At 59.1% G+C, this 20,394-nt stretch overlaps 1 protein-coding gene across 8 annotated transcripts in view; it reads left to right on the top strand.

Moving 5' to 3' along the window:
- CROCC2 (ciliary rootlet coiled-coil, rootletin family member 2) overlaps positions 1-20,394 on the top strand; it is a 60,889-nt gene that overhangs the window by 32,733 nt on the left and 7,762 nt on the right. For 7 of the 8 annotated variants that reach the window (XM_032355428.1, XM_032355425.1, XM_032355427.1 and 4 more), the window contains exons 18-28: positions 21-190; positions 742-918; positions 2,294-2,407; positions 4,348-4,491; positions 7,908-8,125; positions 8,739-8,898; positions 9,888-10,067; positions 11,707-12,046; positions 12,233-12,414; positions 12,768-12,888; positions 13,631-13,764. In XM_032355428.1, the coding sequence (XP_032211319.1) occupies positions 21-190; positions 742-918; positions 2,294-2,407; positions 4,348-4,491; positions 7,908-8,125; positions 8,739-8,898; positions 9,888-10,067; positions 11,707-12,046; positions 12,233-12,414; positions 12,768-12,888; positions 13,631-13,764 (1,940 nt within the window). The remainder of the gene's footprint in view (positions 1-20; positions 191-741; positions 919-2,293; positions 2,408-4,347; positions 4,492-7,907; positions 8,126-8,738; positions 8,899-9,887; positions 10,068-11,706; positions 12,047-12,232; positions 12,415-12,767; positions 12,889-13,630; positions 13,765-20,394) is intronic. The other variant, XM_032355433.1, reaches the window with a different exon arrangement.

Raw genomic sequence — 20,394 nt, forward strand, 5'->3', positions numbered from 1 at the left:
ATGCACCTGTCACTTCACAGTGGAAATGCAGCAGCTGAAAAGTTCCTGGGAGGTCCAGGAGACAAAGCTACAGTGGGACATGGAGAAGCTTCAGCGGCAAGTGGCGCAGCAAGAGCGGGAGGGGCAGCTGGCCCTGGAGAGTCAGGCACTGGCCCACCATGAGGACCTGGCTCGGCTCCAGAGGGAGAAGGTCTTTTTCTGTTGGGCTGCCCAGCTGCCTGGTCACTTCCCTGGGGTCTACCATGTCCTAAAATGCAGCAGACAGCTGGGGGCAGGAGCCTAGGAGACCAGCCAGGAGACAGAGGTGCCCTAGCCATGCCATGGCTAGGGCCAGAGGAGGACTCTTCCAAGTTCAAGTGAGCCTGAGCCACCCAGAGCCTGGGGGCTGTGTGCCAAAGAGACTAGACCTCGTGCAAGCTGACCTGGCTGCAGTCTGAGGGCCAGTAGCTGGTGGGAGGTTTCCCTGCGTGTCATGCTTGACGTGTTATACATCTTATGAATGTGGAGGCTCTGGAGGGGCTTATGAACCACTACATAAATGTGGGAGGGCAGAAGGAGAGACTCAGGTCCTGCTTTGGTGTCACCATGTGAGACAAATGTGATATGGCAGGAGTGGCCAATCTCTGGGGACCTGTCCTGCCCTGCTGTCTGTCCCATGAACCAGGTCCCACTTAGGACCTGCTGGTCTCACATGTCCTGACCTATGCAGCCATCACAGCCTGTCTTTTTGTGTTGGCCCAGGAGAACCTGAGTCTGTCTCTGACAGAGGAGAAGGAATTGGCAGCTCGCCAGTTGGAACAGGAGAAGAAGCTGGTGGCAAAGAATGCAGCCAAGAGGGAGGCTCTGAAGGATGAGATTCAGAGCCTGAAGCGTGAGAGGGATGAGAGTCTCCTCCAGCTGGAACATGAGATGCAACAGGTGACAGGGGACTATGAGGCAGCAGGAAACATGCACATCCACATCACCATGCCTTCTCTCAACCAGCAAGAGGGCTATGAGGGCAACCTTTCTAGGTCACTGTTATTGCAACTATGGTCTTCCACAGAAGTTCTGGTGGACAGACATCCACCCCCCTGCTCATCCATCCAACAACCCATCCATTCATCCACCCATCCATCCATCCATCCATCCACCCACCCACTTATCAATCCAGCCTTCCATCCACCCATCCATCATCCATCCATCCATCCACCCATCAATCCATCCAACCCATCAATCCATCCTTCCATCCACCCATCCGTCATCAATACACCCATCCATTCACTCATCCACCCTTCTACCCATCAATCCTTCCACACACCCATCATCTATCCATCCATCCATCCACTAATCCATCCACCCACTAATCTGTTCACACATCCACACACCAATCCATCTATCCATTCACCCACCAATCCATGCATGCATCCACACATCCACCCTCCCATCATCCATCCATCCACCCATCCATCCACCCACCAATCTATCCACCCATCAATCATCCATCCACCCACCCACCCATCCACCTCTCCACCCATTTATCAATCCATGCATTCATGCATCCATCCACCCACCCACCCATCCATTCATTCATCCACCAATTCATCTATCCATCCACCCACCCATCAATCCATCCATCTACCCACCAATCCATGCATCCATGCATCCATCCACCCATCCATCTACCAATCCATCCACCCATCTATCCATCCATGTACTTTACTGTCCCTCCATTTATCTGTCCATCATCCATCCATTCACCTGACTTGCCATCCTTCTATCTATACACCCAGCTGATGTCCCACATACATGGCCATCTATCCACATGCCTAATTTTCCATTCACACACCTAACTGCACATCTATCCATCAATTTGCTTAAATACCCATCCAACTATCCTTGCACCCAACTATCCACCCATACATTCATATGGCTGTCCATCTATCTAACCACTCACTTGACCATCTATCTATCTATCACATCCTTCCTTCTATGCACATACTCATCTGTTCATCCATATCCACCATCCATCTCTGTGTCTGATCATCCATCCACCTGATCAGTCAGCCAGTGTGTGGAGAGCTGACTGAGCAGAGGCACAGAGGTTGGGCCATGTTACACAGAGCGAAAAGGCCCCATTGACTCCACTGGGGACAAGGGATGCCTCTGGGGTGATGCTCCTCCCCAAGCAGGGGTGTGCAATCAGGAACACACCACATCCTGGCAGAGGCTTTACCACCCACTCTTCTGCTGCAGCCTCTCCTTAAAGAGGCCTCTGAGACTCACAAGCACCATGTCCCTCAAATCCCTCTAGGCCCTGTCCCTGAAAGAAGAAGAGGGGAGGCTACTGAGGGAAGAGCTCTTCAGGTCCATGCAGGAGCTGGAGCAGGTGCGGCAGGAGGCCCAGAGCCGGCATGAACAAGCCGAGGTGAGCCCTGGGGGCCCAAGCAAGACCCTGAGCACCCAGCCTGGCGGGCACAGAGGGATCCCCAGATGTACCCTCTTCCTGCTTGGTCCTGGGGACACAGCCCCTTCCATCCCGGCCCCCTGAGCCTGAATGTCCCCTGGGAAATATCCAGGTCTCCTTCTGGGAGGAAACACTGTCTTAATGGGAAGGAAAGACCAAAAGAACCAAAGTTGGGAGTGGGTGGGGGCTGTGAGAATCGGTCCCTGCTCCCCAGCAGTGGGCCAGGAAGAAGCCAGAGAGAGGAGGGCCTGGGGCCACAGGCAAGCCAGCAACAGAGAAGGGCAGAACCCAGACCTGGGCCCCAGCTAGCCCCACAGACATCCAGCTCTGTCCGTCTGTGCACCTGAGCTTCCCTTGGAATGGAACTGCAGTAAACAAGTGTGAGGTCTCTGGGCCCTGCTTGTTAGATGCCTCCAAAGGAGAAACCCAACCTGGGAAGTCCAGCACTGTGCCCGAGGCAGACCTTCACTGGGAAGGACGCCCACAGAGAGTCCCAAGCTGAGCCAGAAGAGAGGCATCCCTGAGGGATGAGGTGTGGGAGAGACCCTGTAGGGACTGGCCCACCACTGCATTGAGGCTGCCTCGGGCAACCAACTGGGTCACCTGGGACCCTGGACTCCACCTGGAGCCCATGTCAGGGGTCAGGGCATGCAGCAGCAACTAGGACTTGGAGTGGGGGCCATGACCTTGGGGGCCCTGTGCCTCCACCCCATGGGTGGGACACCCACAGCTGTGTGCCATGGGGGGGGCCTCCACCAGAGTGTCTCTTCACTCTCCTCCCCTCACCCCATGGTTGCCTGACACGGTCACTCGGAGAAGAGCTGCCTGGAGGGGCTCCTGGCACCCAGGAAAGTCCTATCCAGGAGCCTCCCTCCCTGGAGCCCCTGCCATGCTCTGTCCCACCCTTAGCCTGGGTGGCCCCACCAGTGAGCACTGGACAGGACCCTCCTGAGACCTGAGGCCCCAGGAGGGCAGATTCGGAGCGAGCTAAGTCCCAGATGGATATTCGGGCCGCCTGAGTGGGCTGCATGGTCTCTACGGGAGTGGTCCAGCAGCCACTTTCTGGATGCATCTGTGGTGACTACATGTTTAGGCTGACAGTGACGTGGGTGTCCCCTAAGGCCCCCACCTATGTGAAAGTTCAGGAAACCAAGGCTGAAGGGGCCCTGTGTTCACCCAGACTCAGGGACAGGGCCTCCCCTTTCCCCACCACTGCCATGTCTTCTGAGCTGGGGTCTGCCTTTCTGGCCCTACGCTGGCAGGCAGGGTCCCACAGAGTAGGACTAGAGGCCCTTTGTCTGGGAAGGGTGAGCCCCTGCACTGACCACAGAGGATGCCCCAGCCATGGGGCCATGGGACCCAGGGGGCTTCTCCCATGCCCGGCCAGCCAGCGAGGGTGGAGGTCCTGAGTTCCTGGGCATGAACGCTGAGCCTACTGCCAGCCCCAGGCCTCCTGAAGTTGGTGATATTTGAGGGCAGGGCCCTCTCGCTGCCAAATGGCTGTTCTTGGCCCCTCAGCGGGGTGGGCCCAACAACAGCATTTTAGGGATGAGAGAGGTCAGTGCTTGAGTCCCTGACTAGGCCACTGCAGCCGACCCTGCTCTGGCCTTGGGCTGGAGACCCCAGAGGAAAGACGTGGGTGGCAGGGTCAACCCCTCCCTGTGGGGAGACCCCTCTGGGGCTTCCTCACCCTGTCTCCTGGGTACCTGGCATCGGGAGCATTGGCAACTGTTGGCGTGAGGACATTGACCTGGAGTCCCAGGCCGGGCTCTGGTCCCCAGCCACCTGGGACGGCCTGTGTGAGGAGAGCGTCTGGCTGCCCGCATGGGCTTCAGCTGACCACCAGCTGGCAAGCCTCGGGCTGCCCGTGGATGCCGTGGCCAGCTTGCTGCTCCCTCCAGGCCACCGTCAGTGCCACGACAGCGGAGCTGAAGGCCCTGCAAGCCCAGTTTGAGGATGCCATCTCTGCCCATCAGAGAGAGGCCACGGCTTTGGGCGAGAGTCTTCGGGAGATGGCAGCAGAGCGAAGCAACGCCAGAAGAGAAGTGAGGGGGTGTCAGCGGGGAGGGGCAGAGGCAGTTCCAGGAGAGCCGGGAGGCCGGGAGTGGGGAGAGAAGGCCTTCCCGACAGGCAGGTGTGACCCAGGGAGCAGGGAAGGGAAAGCTGGACCCTCGGCCCAGAGACCCCTCCATCCTACCAGCCCTGGGAACAGCCTTGGTGAGGTGGTGCCGGCCAGGCCCCGCCGACAGGCAGCATGGGGTATAGATCCCATGGGACCGGATATCAGGTGGGGTGATGCTGCCTGGGGGTGACTGGGATGGAGGGGCAGAAGTGTGGGTGGTTTGTGGGGTTTCCAGGGGCGGCCATGCATGGACCTGGCCAAGGAGTCGAGGTCAACACAAGGCCCCCAGGAGCCACGTGACAGTGTCCTGTGGTGGGGAGAGTCCTGGGCAAGGCAGGCCAAGCTTCAACACAGCAGGCAAGCAAATCGGGGAGGTGTTTCTGAGGGAGCTGTGACAGGACCTGGGGAGCCTGGAAGAGGGGAGGGCAGGAGGGCACAGGGATTTGGGCAGGGGGAGGGTAAGCTATAGCCCAGGTGGGGCCGTGGGAGGGTAGGGTTTGTGCTCTCCCTGGGCAAGGAGCCAAGGCCGCAGGCAGCAAGCACGCTGACCGGGAGCTCAGGGGAGCACAAGCTCAGACCAAGCAGCAGAAAGGAAAGGGGCTCCTCAGCCCTCCCCCAGCCCCCCAGGGGCAGGCCCCAGCAGTAGAGGGAGGGGGAGGGAGAGAGCATGATTTAACATGACAGGCTGTTTACTTTGGCCCCCAAAGAGAAAGGTCTCCTTTCAACAGATTTCAAAGTCAGGCCCGGTCAGCGACCACACGGGGAAGCAAAATGAGATTTTAAAACTAGGGGCTGCAGGGGAGGGGCTGAGAGACTGGGGGCACATTTGTTCCGGAGAAGTGAAAGAAGAAAGCACAGGCCTCCTGAGAAGTTTGGGTTCCCAGAGAGGGGGTCCCCAGAAAGGAGAGGGAACCCCAGAAAAGAGAGAAAAGTCCCAGAAAGAGAAAGAGCCCCCAGAAAGGAAAGGGAACCCCAGAATGAGAGGGGCCCCCAGAAAGGAAAGGGGCCCCCAGAAAAGAAAAGGGCCCCTTGGAAGGGAGTGGAGGAGCAGGAGGCTGAGGCGAGGGGGCAGGAGCAACAAGCCAGGGAGCAGCGGCCTGAAGAGCCTCCCAGGCGCCAGGCTGGCCCAGTTGCCATGGAAACCATAACGTTTCCACAGCCTTTAAACTGAAGGACGGTCCAGGCTTCTCAGGGGCCTGCCTAGAGCCCCACACGCGTGTGCATGCACACACACGTGAATACATAGCACAGTTCGTATTTACGCACACCCCCATGCACACACGGGCACACACATGACAATACGCACGTGCATATACACATGCACTCATGTGCGGACACAACCCTTCCAGGGAAACACATAAGGATACCGCAGAGCTCACACAAATGTGCAATGAGCCGTACACGCTACCACGCACGCCTACACGCACCCGTCACGCACGTGGACCTAGGCACGCACGTTCACACACGTGTGCAGAGGCACAGGCCTCACCCTCACCCGTGCTGCATCCATACACGTGTGTGCGCAGAGCGCACATGCGTGTGCTCACACACATACACGGGCCTGATCCCCATCACAGCCCCTCCCCTGTTTTCCCTCTGGCCATGCAGAATCCTGGAGCCCCCTCCCTGCAGGAGGTTTCAAAAGACGCTGTTTATACGATTTCTAGTAAAGAAATAATTATTATAATCACATTAAGTGATTTGACTGTAAAACTCCCGACCGAGGCCGCTGTTCTCATGAGGGGGGCAGGCGGGCGCGCAGGGGGAGGGACCCTTCTCCTGCTTTGTTGTGCTTGTTTTCATCTCCTCGCCCTGGGAAATGAAAACAGTTTCTCGTAAGATGGATAGGGCCTTTCGCTGGTCCTTGACCTTCCTGGTGGATTTTTGCTGAGCTCTGCGGAAACCGCTCCACACGGTTGTGGCTCCCATATGTGGGGGTGGAGGGGGAGCAGAGGAGGGGCTCAGGCCCTTCCCCAAAACAGAACAACAATAACCGCGAATGGACACAGGAGCCAGGCTGGCCGGGGGCCTGGGCAATGTCCCGCTGGAACAGCCAGCAAAGTGGGGTTTGCATTTGGCAAACCAGTGCCTTGACATTGCTCAGAATTCTTGTGGCTTCCCTTCTCTCGGCTCGCTGCCGGCCTCGTCCACCTCCTCCTCAGGGCCAGCCCGGCCTGCACGGAGCACTCTTTAGAGGGTCCTGCCCAGGGCTGGAGCGCAGGCCAGAGAGGCAGGAGACAAGAGGTCCTGGCCCAACCTGGCGATCTCTGACCCCATGGCCTACGTGCTGAAGGGTGGACTGGCCCTTCCCTGGGTCTGCACTCTCCTCCAGGACCCCCTCCAGGGCTTGGGGGAGGGCGTGGTGCTGACATGAGGCACCCCGTGTCCCAGAGCAGCATGAAAGCAGCTCCTGGTCCTACCAAGCTCTGGCCTCACATAGAACACCACAATCAGCAGGCCCTGCCTAGAAGCCCCAGGAGGGTGTGGAGGGTCCTGGTGTGGGGAGGACAGTGCGATGGGGGTCCCCTTCTGGGCCTGGAATGGGTCTGACAGGGACAGGGGACAAGGACTCACACCTACAGCGTCTCCCAATCCTTGGGTCTGCTTGCAGAAGCTAGAGTCTGGGCGGCTGAGCCCTGAGACTGGGGTGGCTGTGTGGCACATGGCTCCCGCTGGCCCCAGAACCCACCCACCTGGAGCCCTGCCGCCCCCCACCCCTTGCATTTAGGGTGTCCGTGTTTCTGTGGGGCACTATGCATAGAGCACTCATGCGACAGACAGTGCCTGCTGCCCATGTCGTTGGACAGCCTGGCCCCAGAGGACCTTCTAAGTGCCACTACCCAGAGACCCAGCCTCCCCCGGCCTCCCGTAAGATAGGGAAATGACAGCCGAGGGGGAGGGTGTGCCCACAACCATGCAGGGATCGGGAGCCCAGGCCCCTGGCCCTGCTGCCCACATCGGGGTGGACAGTGGCCCTATGCCACACCATCACTGAAGGGGACAGCAGGTGGGGCAGGCCATCAAGCAGGCTACTGGACCTGGATGTGGGAGGATATGTGGGCTGACCAGTGACCAGCATCCCTGGAGCCCAGGGAGGGGCGGGGCAACACCAAGGCCAGGAGGGTCAGAGAGTCACCTCCCGCGGGGCTCAGGGATCAGCTCTCGTGAACCGCCCCGTGGCCTCACAGCATTAGGTGAGGTGACCCCCCCGGGTGGGCAAATATAGGTCATCTGCTTCTCCTTTAAGCCCTTGGAAACACAAGGCCAGAGCCTGGCCCCTAGCCCCTAGCCCCTGCTGCCTGCCCCCAGCGGGCCATACAGCCCGTGCTCCTCCCTTAGGCTGAGAGGCTGCAGGCCCAGCTGGATGAAGCCAGGGACGGGCTGGCTGCGCTGCGCCAAGAGCTTCAGGACAGCGAGGAGAGCCGGGAGGGACTTCGCAGGGAGGTCCTGGAGGCCCAGCGGGCCCTGGGAGATGAGGCCCGCGAGAAGGACGTGCTGCAGCGCTCCAATGCTGAGCTGCGGGCCACCATATGCAGGGCTGAGAAGGAGAAGGCCAGGTACCTCCCCTTGGAGCCTGCGCGGCCCCAAGGCTCATCCCGGGAACAAAGGATGTGGGATGTGGGACCATCTCCCGATCTCCTGTAGGCCAGATGGTGGTGGGGTGGACTCACTGAGCTGACCAGGGTGCCAGCTACCTGTCTGAAGGGCTGACCCCTGGGGAGGGGAAGGTCGAGATACCAACACAGCGGTCCCACCCTCGATGCCAGACAGGTCCCACGTGGCCAGCAGGAGACTGCCAAGGACTGGAGAGCAGACTGAGGCTGAGGGGCCTGGTCCGGGGCTCTGAGGACAGCGAGGCTGGCACCGCAGCCCTCGCAGTGGGGTGGCAGAGGTGTGGGGCTTCTGCTGGACATTGGGTCTCTGGGAATGTGGCTGGAGAGAGGAACATCGCAGGGGGAGGGTCCGGAGACATGGAAAGGGTCAGAGCCAGTTGGGCGTTCAGCCCTCATCTACCCCAAAGGTGATAGGGAGGCAGCCCCAAGGAGGCTGGGCCCTGGGACCCTGGAGAAACAAGCCACAGGAGAGGCATCAAGCCAGAGTGGGGTGGGTGACAAGAAGTCTCTGTGCGGGATGCGATGTGGGAGCCCCTGCCTGTGACCCATGGCTCAGTTTCCAGAGGTCCAAGGAGGAAGGGGAGCAGAAGGTGCTGGTCCTGGAGGAGGCCCGGGCCGTGGCCCAGAAGGAGGCCTGTGAGCTGCGGGCCAGTCTGAGGGAGGTGGAGCAGGCCCAGGCAGATGCACACCGGGAACTCCAGGAGCTGGGCAGACAGGTGAGGGCCACCATCCCGCAGCCCTGTGCCTACAGAGGTGTCCCCACCCCCACCCCCAGGCCCCAGGGCACACACTGGCTGGAGCAGGGGCTCCAGGACAAGGCTTTGCTTCCTGTGGCTCTGGAATATTCTGCCCCCATGCTGGAAGCCGCTTGCCAGAGGGCCCTACTGAGACCCATGGGGCTCCTGGTTTCGTGTGCCCCAGGGGGTATGGACCTAATGGCTGAGAACAAGCACTTGGATGCTCATGGACCCTATGGATCAGGAACTCAGCCAGGGCGCAGAGGGCACGTGCCAAGAACACTCCACAGTGGGGCCTTGCGGGCAGGGCCCAGCCGGCCTGCAGCGACAGACTCATGGGCCCCACTGCCAGGCTGGCTGTCAGCTGGGGCGTCCCCAGGCTCCCCCATGGCTTCCTCCCTGCATGGCCACCTTGGGCTCCGAAAGCAGCTGTGCTGTTTCATCTATCCACCTCGGCTTCCAAATTCAAGAGCCACTTGTGCTGAGTTCATGGCGGGGCGGGACGGAGGGGGTGGCCCACAATGGCTCAGACAAGAGCCCAAGATGCCCCTTGAGGCTGGAGCCCTTTTCAAGCCTCTGCGGCCCTGTCAGACTTCCTCAGACTTGGAGCGGGTTGTGAGATGCCCTGTGCTCCCTCCAGACTAGGCATCTCCTTCGCCTCCCTCCTTCCACCCCCACAGTCCTCCTGTAAGGTAGGTTCTAGTACCTTCCTTTTCATGTGAGCCCACGGAGGCTCAGAGAGGTAGTGGAATGAGGCTCTCTGTGAGTGAGAGCCGGTGAGGAGACCAAAGCAGCACCTCTGACACCGACCTCAGCCCATTCCCGCCCACATGGTGTCCTGGCTCCGAGGGCACCCCACCTCCAACACCTAGAGTGTGGGCGCTGCATCAAAGGAAGGTGATGCCCCAGGACATGTGAACAGAGGCAGGGGTCCAGGAGGGCCCTGGCAATCCCATGCTCACTCACAGGTGAGCATGCTGGAGGCTGAGAACCGGAGAAAGAGCCAAGAGGTGATCCAACTTCAGGTCCGGGGCGCACAGGGCGCTCAACAGCAGCAGCAGCAGCAGCAACAGAGTCAGCAGGAGGTGCTGCAGATGCAGAGGCTGGCCACGGAGGCTGAGGCAGCCCACGATGGTGCCCGGAGGGAGGTAGGAGAGCTGAGCAGCCGGCAGAGGAGGCACCAGTGCTGCCTGAAGGGCTGGGGTCCAGGGCCACCCGGCCTGGCTCTTGCCCACGTGCACTCCATGAGTCCACATGCTCATCTATCGCACTTCCCAGCGAGGCTGGATGCAGCCAGGGTGAAGGGACAGGGGCTCTGACTGACCCAACACCATGGAAGTGGTGACCCCTGCGTCTCCTAGCATTCTTGTGTTTTAGAAAGGGACAGCCTCACCCAGGTGACAGGAGCATTCTGAGCTGGAAGACAGTCAGGGACCCCTAAAATGTCCATTTCTTAAAGAGCCTCAGGATTCAGAGTATACACCCACACCCACACCTGCCCACGTGTGTCTCCCCGGCCCTGACCATGTGCTCACATGCACACACTCTCCCACCTGCTCCCTCCCTGCAGGCCCGTGTCCTCCTGCCCCTACAGCAGCTGGAAAGGCCCTCTGTCCAGGCCTGGCTCTGTGTGCTGCCGGAGGCCAGGTGGCCTCGTACCTACCCCTGCTCACAGCCTGGCCTGCCCAGGATCCCCCAGTTCAGACCCAGAGTCATGCAGACAGTGGCTTCATTGACCAGAAAACATGGACTCCCTTCCCACGACCTGTGTGACCATGGTGTGACCTGTAGCTCCTCACCTCCACCGGGGAATGGAGTCATTGGCACTTTGACCACCCAGATAGGAAACGAGACAAGGCCCCGCCCTGCCCCCAGCCCAGGCCTCCACCCTAGGAATTACAGTCTGGTGCAGGCTCTGTGGCCTCTAAGCCTGTCACTTCCCTAGAGGTGACAGTGCTGCTGTCAGTCCTGCCATCACTCAAAAGTGTTTACAGGGCACGTCATGTGGCTGAAGGTACACATCCCAAGGGCATGGGGCACAGATCAGGCCGTGAGCACGGTCTGCAGTAGCAGACAGGGCAGTCTAACCGGGAATGACGGAATGGGCTGCTACAGATGGGCAGTGGGTCAGGGAGGGTCCCTCTGCTCCTAGCCCAGGCCACCAGAGAAGAGAGGGGAACAGGCCCAGCAGAGGACCCGTGGGGAGGGGGTACCCAGGGGGCTGGAGTAACTCGAGAAGGGAGGAAGAGTGGCCCAGGCCAAGAGAGGCAGGGGAGCAGGCCACCCAAGCCCAGAGCCTCCCCCTCTCGACCCCCGTGCTCCACGGGCTAGGCGAGGCTATAGGGGCTGGGAAGCCCTCGATGAGCCCACTCTGTTGGCACTTGGAAGCCCGTGTCATTGTGTGAGACACCCTGAGGCTCCCATGCCCTGGGCTCAGGAGGACGCTGACCCAGCCCATGCCCCCACAGGCCACAAGCACGGAGCTGGCTACAAGTGGAACTGGGGCAGGCCACAGGAGGGGACAGCCTAGGGTCACAGCTGTCAGACCTGCTGGGGTTTTCCCGTGTCTGCCAGGATGTTCTCCATGGTCATGGGGTGTCCTTCCCCACCTGGGCTCGGGGGGTCCCCACTGCCAAACATGGACTGGGAGGTGGGTCAAGGGCCCCTCGCTGTGACATGCTGATGGGGAGGGTCTGAGGGACTCCCTCAGGAGAGGTCAGGACGAGAGGCCTGGGGCAGGGCTGCGAGGGCAGGGGACTCTGGGATGGCCTCACATCCTTCCCACAGGTCCTGAGGCTGCAGCAGAGGCTGGCGGAGGTAGAATCTGGAGCGGAGGCCCAGAAGCAGCGGCTGGAGGCACGTCTCTGCCAGAGCCAGGGTGCCGAGCACGCTCTCCGGGCCGAGCTTCGCACCACGACCAGGAGGCTGCAGCAGGCCCGCGGGGCGGTGGAGGGGCTGCGGGCTCGCCTGGATGAGGCCTGCGGCCAGATCCACAGGCTGGAGCAGGAGCTCGCTCAGGCTGAGGGTGCCAGGCGGGATGCGGAGGGCCAGCTGAGCCGGCTGTGGTCGACGCTTTGCCGTGGCCTGGGGCTCCAGGGACAGAGGCCCTCGGGCTCCCCCAGTAAAGGTCAGTGTCCTCGGTGGCTTCGTGTGGGCTCCTGTCCTTGCTCGGCACCCACTTAGGACACAGCCCCCACAGGCCTCACGCCCCACACCGTGAGGGGCCTAGAACCCCATGACCCCCACAACTCCCTGAGGAAGGGGGCTGTCACTGCATCCCCACCCCGTTCCCTCAGCTGACCCCGTCTTGCAGGTTCAGATGGCATCCAGGCTCGCTCCGCGCAGCAGAGGGCCAGCCTCCCTGGCCGGTCCCGCTCACCGCCGCGATGGCCCTCCCCTGCACCCGGGGACCCCAGCCCAGAGGTGGACATAGCCTCCGTGCGGGACGCCCTGTGGGACCTGGCGCAGCAGCTGCGGGACACCCAGAAGGAACGAGTAAGGGGGTGGAGAGGACATGTCCTGGGGCCCCTAAAATGGAAGGAAGCTGCTCATCGCTCTGCTATCCATCTGTCCATCCACCTCAGGCCTGCTGAGACCCTGGAGGGGCCCTGTGGGTCCCTGAGCCCCTCAGTGTTCACACTGTCCTTTCTTTGGCCTGAGAAATAGCAGTAAATACCATGGTGTCCCACAGACCAATTGCCCCAAATGGCCCAGCTCCTCTCTTCCTCCAAATGGGAGTCACTCTGATGCCCACAGGTCAGCGCGCCGAACCCCCCAAGCCTCCCACCCTACCCCTCGGCCCTCCCTTCCCTCCCAGGCTGCCCTCTGATCTGGGTTCTTCCACCTAGGATGACTGGCACTTCCAGGCAGTAAGCCTGAGCGGCCGGCTGAGCAAGGCAGAGAGCGAGAGCGCCCGAGCCCAGAGCCGTGTGGGGCAGCTGCAGACGGCGCTGGCAGAGGCTGAGGGAGGTGAGCTCCCTTCCCTCACCCTGCCCTCAGGGAGTGCTATGTGGGGCCCACCACCACCTCAGGGGTTCCTGGGTGCCTCACCCCTGCTGCTGGGTGTGTGCAGTCCTGGGAGCTGCTCAGGCCTGGCCCATGGGGGCCACACCAGACCTGTGTGCCTCCCTGGGATGTGGCTGGCACGGGCCAGCTGGCTGGCTGTTTTCTCAACAGCAGCCTCCCCATCACAGAGGAATAAAGTCCAGAGACCCCACGGGGCCTCCATGCCCTCCTGCCACACTGGCCTCTTACAGACCCTACCTCAGGGCCTTTGCACAGACTGTGGAGGGACCCTCTTTCACTGACAGTCATGAGGCCCATCTCCGCATCAGGTCTCTGATCCCTGTCCCTGTCCCCTCAGAGAGTACCCTGCCCTGCTAGTCACCCCAACTGCATTACTGTCCTTTGCCCCTCCCCCCCATTAACAGGTCTGCCTGGAAGGTGGGCCCAGGGCCTAGCACAGTCTCAAAGGAGGAATGTCTGTGGAAGGAAAGAAGGGGGAGAGAAAGAGAAGTAGGCAGAGGGAGCCAGGACCCCAGACCCGCCAGCAGGGAGTAGTCAGAGGGGGGGCCTCTCCAGCAACCCCTTCCAGGTGCCAGACACTCAAACTCACCCAGCCTCAGTCTCCTGGCCTGTGAAATGGGCAGGGGCAGTCCCACATGTGGCCACCCCTCAGAGCCTGGGAGCCAGGCAAGCCTCTGCCACACAGCTCGGCGCCAGGCGGACCGTGAGAGGAGCAGTGCACAGGCGGCGCGGGCCCTGCGAGAGGAGGCGCTCGGAAGGCTGGAGCTGGAGCACCTGGCGAGCATGCGGGCGGCCAGCTGGGAGAAGCGGAGGCTGCAGGTGGGGCCCTTGGCCAGGGGGATCAGAGGGCAAGAGGAGACTGGGAAGGCTTCTGAGGGACGGGGATCCCTATGGGCAGAGGCACAGCTGGGACAGAGCAGGTGGCCTCGAGGGACATGGCGGCCCCGCAGAGCTCATTAGGGTCCCTGGTAGAACTGTTGTGGAGGTGGTCCCTACCCTTATTTTACAGACTGGGGAAATAGACCTGGGTAGGGAAAGACTTGCCCCCATGGCGGAGCCCCAGCTTCCCCAGCCCCTCCTTCTCTCTGTGGCCATGCCGGCAGGCCTACAGTGACACCGGCCCAGCCTCGGAGCCTTCTGTGGGGTCACACTTATGCCGCTGCAGGACAGGCTTACTGTGTCACTCAGACGTAGGAGGTCACATAAGATGAATTGGGGTAAATGTCCCCACATACAGGCTTTGTGCTGTGAAGGTGGCCTTGGGGACCCTGCTTTCAAGGAAGGATGCTGGGCTGGAGGTGGGGGAGGTCTGGCTGGACAGGGGAGCCCTGCACCCCACACAAAGTCACAAGTCAAAATAATGCTGGGAGTGGGCCAGAGTACCCCACCCCAGCCCACCCTGCAAGACTAGGCTGGGGAGCAGTGGGGTCTGGGCGGTTGAAGCTCCAGCCTACCATTTCCAGAAAACTCTTTGAGGCCCTTGGGGGCACAGGGACCAGCACATGAGGGGAGAGAACACAGGCTCCCCAGAGGTATCTCGGGGAATCAGGTCCCTGGCCCTGCCCTGGAAAGATGACGCTGATGGGAGCAGCAGAGGAGAGGGGCCGATCGGGACCTGGGGGGGCAGGACGGGCAGTCTCAGCCCCACAGACCCAGAGTCCTGGCACTGCCAGATCTTGGAAGGCGAGGTGGCTTGGCTGGTATGCGGGAGTGGTGGGCTGGCCAGGCCCTCAGGGCCCTGAAGGCAGCCCGCCCCTCAGAGGGCTCAGAGAGCAGGTGCAGAGCCTGGTGGTCCTCAGAGTCCTCGGTCCACTGTGGGGCCCAGAGCCCTTGAGGAGGGGCCTCCTGTGGGGCGAGGGACAGGGGGCAGAGGTGGACCTGCAGAAAAAGCACCGGGGAGCTCGGGAGACTGGGACTGAGACCCAGCCTGGAATCTGTGAGGACACCTGGAGTCTTGAGGTTCAGAGGCCCTCTGGCCACCACTGCTGGGGAGGGCTTGGAGGGGCAGTGGTGAGGCCCGGGGGTCTGGCTGGGCTTGTGGCCAGACTGGAAAGATACCCGAGTGACGCCAGGGCCCGAGTGACTGGAGCAGGTGGGCTGAGGCTGCATTCACATGTGTGTCTTCTGTGCACACTTGAAAATAACGTTTTCTGTTTGCACGTTACACACTTTGAAATACATCTTAAATATGATACTCCACATCGGATCCATCTCCAGAGTTCATCAAAGCTAGGAGTGATGTGTTGAATTTTACCACTACAGTTGGGTGGGGGAACATCTTTCATTTCTAAGAGTCTTGGGTTTATAGATTTCTATGGCATGCTCTTCAGAATTTGAAGTTTCTCGGCCGCTCGGACTTAGCACCTGAAGGACCGAGTGCCACTAAATGCTGTTTGCCTGGAGTTCCACTGCGTCCGCCTCCTCCCACAGGGCTCCTCTGCCCTGCCCTGAGTCCTGGCTCTGCCCTCCCCACCCCTGTAGGTTTTCAGTCATTTCCTCAGCCCGGCCTTGGCTCTGAGCCCCTCTGGATGGAGTCTTTGCCTTTTCCAAGGGAATTTACCCCACTTACAAGTTTTGCAGTAATTTCCACACTCTGGTTCTCTCTGATTGCTGATAGGACACTTGCTGATTTAATGCTTCCTCATGACTTCCATTCCATCCCTTTCTTAGGGTTATTTGCTCCCCTTGGCCTTTTGTGGAGGTGGGGGACTGTTGCAACAGTACGCATGACAGCAGATGCTACCCTGTACTGGGCAGGGGGACCCCTTCTGGCAGCCCTCCCCCCAGCTGCTAGGCTTCTGCACCTGTGCCTAGAGGCTTATGGAGACTATCTCTCTGCAGGGGCCCTGTCCTGCTCCAGACTGCCTGCCTCCACCTTCCTTCTAGGTGCCCAGTGGGGGTCCATGAAGGGCCTGGCCCTGAGCCTGAACCCCCTGCCCTCCACAGACACCAAAGGCTTTCTACTCACAGCAGCCCAACCATGTATGCCTTTTGCCCGCTCCACAAACATTACCACAGACGGAGGGCGCACCCATCTATGGCTCCCAGTCCTGCAGGCCAGAAGGCCCTGCCGGCAGGACTCCACACCCCGGGATGGGCCGGGCTGTGCCCTCACTTGAGGCTCTTGGCAGAAGCCCCCACAGGCTCTTGGCAGCCTTCCCCCCATCTGAGGACAGAGTGGCTTCGGGAGGCAACTCCGGCCCCGGGCCTGGGCCTTCTTAGGGGCTCTCAAAACATGGCACTGGCCGCAGGACCCTCACACCCGAACCCCACTGCAGCCCCCTGCCACCAGCCTGCGGGGCTCCTGGGGTCAGTCAGGCCCACCTGGATGATCACATCTGCGACATGACCTAACGCGCTCACAGGTGATCTGGTGGCCGCAGGTCCAGGCGGTAGGTAGCTCTGCCCATGACACCAGGCACTGGCAGTCAGTGCCCCACGTCCACGGGCTTGTCGCCTGTGCAGGGGACTTGGGTAAGCTCGCTCGCAGCCCAGCTCTCTGGGAGGGCCCGAGTCTACTTGGATTTCATCCAGTGTTTGCACTGTGACCTCATTCTCAGATGGGTTCAAGGAAGGTAAGTGTGTTGGGGGCTGTTTGAACTGTTCCCTCCAGAGTGGGAGCCAGAAGGCCCGTTTATCTCTGAAATTCAAAAATGTGCCAAAACATTGACTTGCTCCCTCTGTTGTCTGAGCCTGGGCCTGTGGAGCTCTCTGCAAAATCAAATCTGTCTTTAGCTGAGGCATGTGATTTCCACTTAAAAAACATCTCTTCTCCTCCTCCCCATTTTTTTGTCCCAAAATTCCCTGCAGCTCAGCCCTGCTCTCTGGGCCTTGCCCTTTTGCTGCTGGCACCTTCTTGTCCCTGACCCCCCACCCATGTCCCGGAGAACTCACAGTCTTCACCCAGGTTAGCTGATCTGACTGCCGTGTCTTATCCAATCCCTGTCCTCACCACCCTGGGTCGGTCCTTGTGTTTTTCATCTTGATTATTCCCACTCCGGCTCCCAGCATGGCATCCCCTTCTTGAGGTCTTCGGTACACATCTTCAGATACCTGTTCCCATTTCCTGCATTAACTCCGTTCTCTTTTCATTCAAGACCCTCAGATTCACTCCCTCAGATTGACTTGTCTCTTGAGCCACAGTTGGTTGCTACTGTCGAGATGTTTTCCTTCTGCATGGCTTCAAAGAAGGGGATCTGGTCTTGTTCCAAGTCGGGAGTGGGGAGGACCCACCTGGGACTTTACATGTCCCTGTCCAGATATTTCAGGCTGACACTAAAAGACAGAAAGAGGAGCCCGGGGGCTGTGGGGTCCATGGGGAGCTGGCAGGACTGAGAAGGAGGCAGCACGGAGAGATTCCAGAACTTTCCCACTCCAGAGACTGGGAGGTGAAGGCCCTGTTCTCAGGGGCACAGCTGGCTGTGGTGGGGGGTGTCCTGGGTTCCTCCCCACCAGCACCTGCCTGCCAGGGGACTAGAGGCCTTGAGGTCTCCCCTGCAGCCCGGGTTCTCTCTGTGTCAGCGTCCCTGGGGTTCTGGCAGGTTGCCCTGTGAGGCTTCCTCACATGGATGCAGATGGGTTGGATGTTGTTCAGATCTTCTCTGAACAAATCTCTCTGTGGATTTTTTCTCCTTAAGATTTACTCCATTTTTCAGTGACGTGTAGGTACTAAAATCTACCAGCATTGTGTCAAGTTGTTCCTAGAATTCTGGTAATTCTCCTATTTTTAGGCCACTTCATTCCATCTGCCTCCAAGTTGTGGGAACCCCCAAAGTCTCTGCTCTCCAACCCTGAGGAAGCTTTTTCCAACTTTTGTAACCTGCAGGCAGTTGAGGTGGGCAAGTGGGAGGGGAATTCAGACCCACTGGAGGCCCAGAGGCCCCAGGCCCTTTTGACAAACAGCAGATCCAAGCAGGGCTCCGGCCAGTGGCCATACTCCCCACCCCCGCCACCCTCTGCCACTCAGGTGGCCGGGCTGCCAGCGTGGGCTAGAGCAAGGTCTGCATCCAACATGACTGCTTTCACTTTCATGGACTGGGTTCTCCCCTGTTTCACATGAGCCAATGTGTTTGTTAAGAGAAAGTTGATTAAAAACATATTTTTCTAATTAAATGGTAGGCTGTGCTATGCAAACAGTAAGATTCTTGTTTGAGAGCAAACCACTCCCCGTTTCCAGGGCTACCCTGGGAATTCAACAGATCAACCATGCAGAGCCGGGCCCAGAGCATCAGGACACACCCCCCACACCCCATGCGGGGGTCCTGCAGGCAGCTGGTGACCTCCAAGCAAGTGTGGCAGGGGGCACGGACGCCCCTGGGAGAGGCGACCAGTGGAGTCCCACCCCCGTCAGAGGCGGGTCACAGCTTCCCAGGAGAGAGGGGCTCTTGGGGTCCTCGTGGCACTAGTGCCACTCAAACTGTCCAGAGCCACCCTGTGGTCTGCTCACGTACCCCCTCTTCTCCAGAACCCTGGTCCCGGGGCCCAGCCGAGCATCCGTCCAGTTCCAGCAGCTCCTGGGCTGACAGATGGGGCAGGGCGGGCCACACAGGTGGGCAGGGTCCCCCTGGCCGGATGTGATGCCCTGAGCCCTGCAGGGTGTCCAATTTCTTCAAGTTTGGGTGTTCCGATGATTTTCTCTTCATACAATGAACTGGTGGGCCTTCCACCTTTTTCTGTCAACTATGTCACTGCCCAGCCCAACTCAGCTTCCCTGAAAGGGTGCATGGGATGGGCCTGCTCCTCCCCTTCCCTTGCCTGCAGTCACTCCGTCCCCTGCCTGCTCCGACCTTTACCATCTTCGGGCCTCTTGCTCCTATTTTCAACTGCACCGTCGAGGCCCCACATGTTTTGTCTATTCCACATTTTATTCGTATCGAGTCCTACCTGGAGCTGGAACTGTTGGACACCCGAGGTTCTGCAGTATTTGTATCTGTGGCCACATCTGTTTCACGCCGTTGGAGATTCCTGTTTGTTTCTCTTAATTCTACCCACCAGCCATTTGTCTGTTTTATTGGTCTTTTCAAAGAATCAGCTTTATCTCTCCTCTCATTTTTACTTACAGTTGTTCATTGTGGCTTCTATTAATAGTGTTGTGATCTCTCTCCTTTCCTAAAACGAGTAGGTGACAGGTTTATGTGCGGGCTTTGTCTCTCGGCAGAGCATTCCAGGTTATCCCATTTTCCCCACCTGTAGCATGGTGGGCATGCCACGGACTTCTGGCGTGAATGCTTTTTCTTTTTACTGGTTTTCTAGGAGTTTTCATTTTTACTTCTTAAAGCAAGGATTATTTAAAAGAATGATGACGTGTGTGCCTCTTCCTGCTGCTGCAACAGATCTTACTGGGGAGAGCGTGAGGCTCTGAGGCAGTTAGGGTCTTTCGATCAGCTTCTGACTGGATCTGTGTGTATGTTCCTGATTTGTAGGTTGTTTGTTGGTTCTTTGCTCTGTTGGTTTGGTTTTGTCTTTTTTTTTTTTTTTTTTTTTTAATGGTATGTTTGGAGGGAAACAGGGCACCATGATTGCAAAGTATACGGAGAAGAATAGGCATTTGATATTTTTAACGGAAATTTTGAAAAACAACAGTAAAGCTGGTGATAAGGCTGGAATGGTCAAAGCAGAAGGGGTTTACACCAGGATGGACAAACTGGCAGGCAAATGGGGCGGAGCCCAGAGTCCGGGGAACCAAGTTCCCCTTACATCTGAGCGCTGCCTGGCACCGGGCTCTCCTGGGACTGGCCCGAGGGCCCCCAGAGGGCAGGACCTGCGTGGGGCTACAGCTCCCACTTTCCTGTGGCTACTTGAACCCTCAGACTGAACCTGGGTGTGCAGGCGCACTGGCCTAAACCACATCTCGAGCAACACCAGGACTCAGAACCCAAGCCATGGGAGGAAGGAGAACTCGTGGCGCACCGGGCAATGTGCATGAAGGGTTTCGCCGTTCAATTATAATGGCTAATTTGGATTCCGTAACAGCTGAGTCATTACAAGAGAAGCACAATGCTTCACATAAGTGGTTTGGGCCTCTTTAAAATACCATGAAATATTTAAGCCATATTTAAAGGAAAACTCTGCTTTTCTCCTAGAAATGTGCACAGACAGAAAATGGTAGTTTCCAAATTCGCAGGGAAGGGTGAAACCCTGCCATTTTAGGCATAAGCACTGGCCTCCCCACTGTCCATTTTCTAAAGTACTACAGCATGAGACCAAAGGAAGTACATCCAACTCTGCCCATGGGGTCGCCCAAGAGGGTCACCCATGAGGTCTGCCAGGGGGTCGCTCCCCTCCTTCCTCTGAAACCACCTCTTCCAGGAGCAGGGCCACAGTCATGCCAGCATTTGGGACAAATGCTGTGGATGGAGGAGAAGGGGCTGTGGCCATCCCAGGGGCCTGGCTATTGGTGTCTGTGGGGCAGGGGTAGGTGTCCTGGGCCGGCACTCCTGGGCAGGGTTG

The sequence above is a fragment of the Mustela erminea genome, chromosome 8 (genome assembly GCF_009829155.1).
Source record: "Mustela erminea isolate mMusErm1 chromosome 8, mMusErm1.Pri, whole genome shotgun sequence".
Taxonomy (NCBI): Eukaryota; Metazoa; Chordata; class Mammalia; order Carnivora; family Mustelidae; genus Mustela; species Mustela erminea.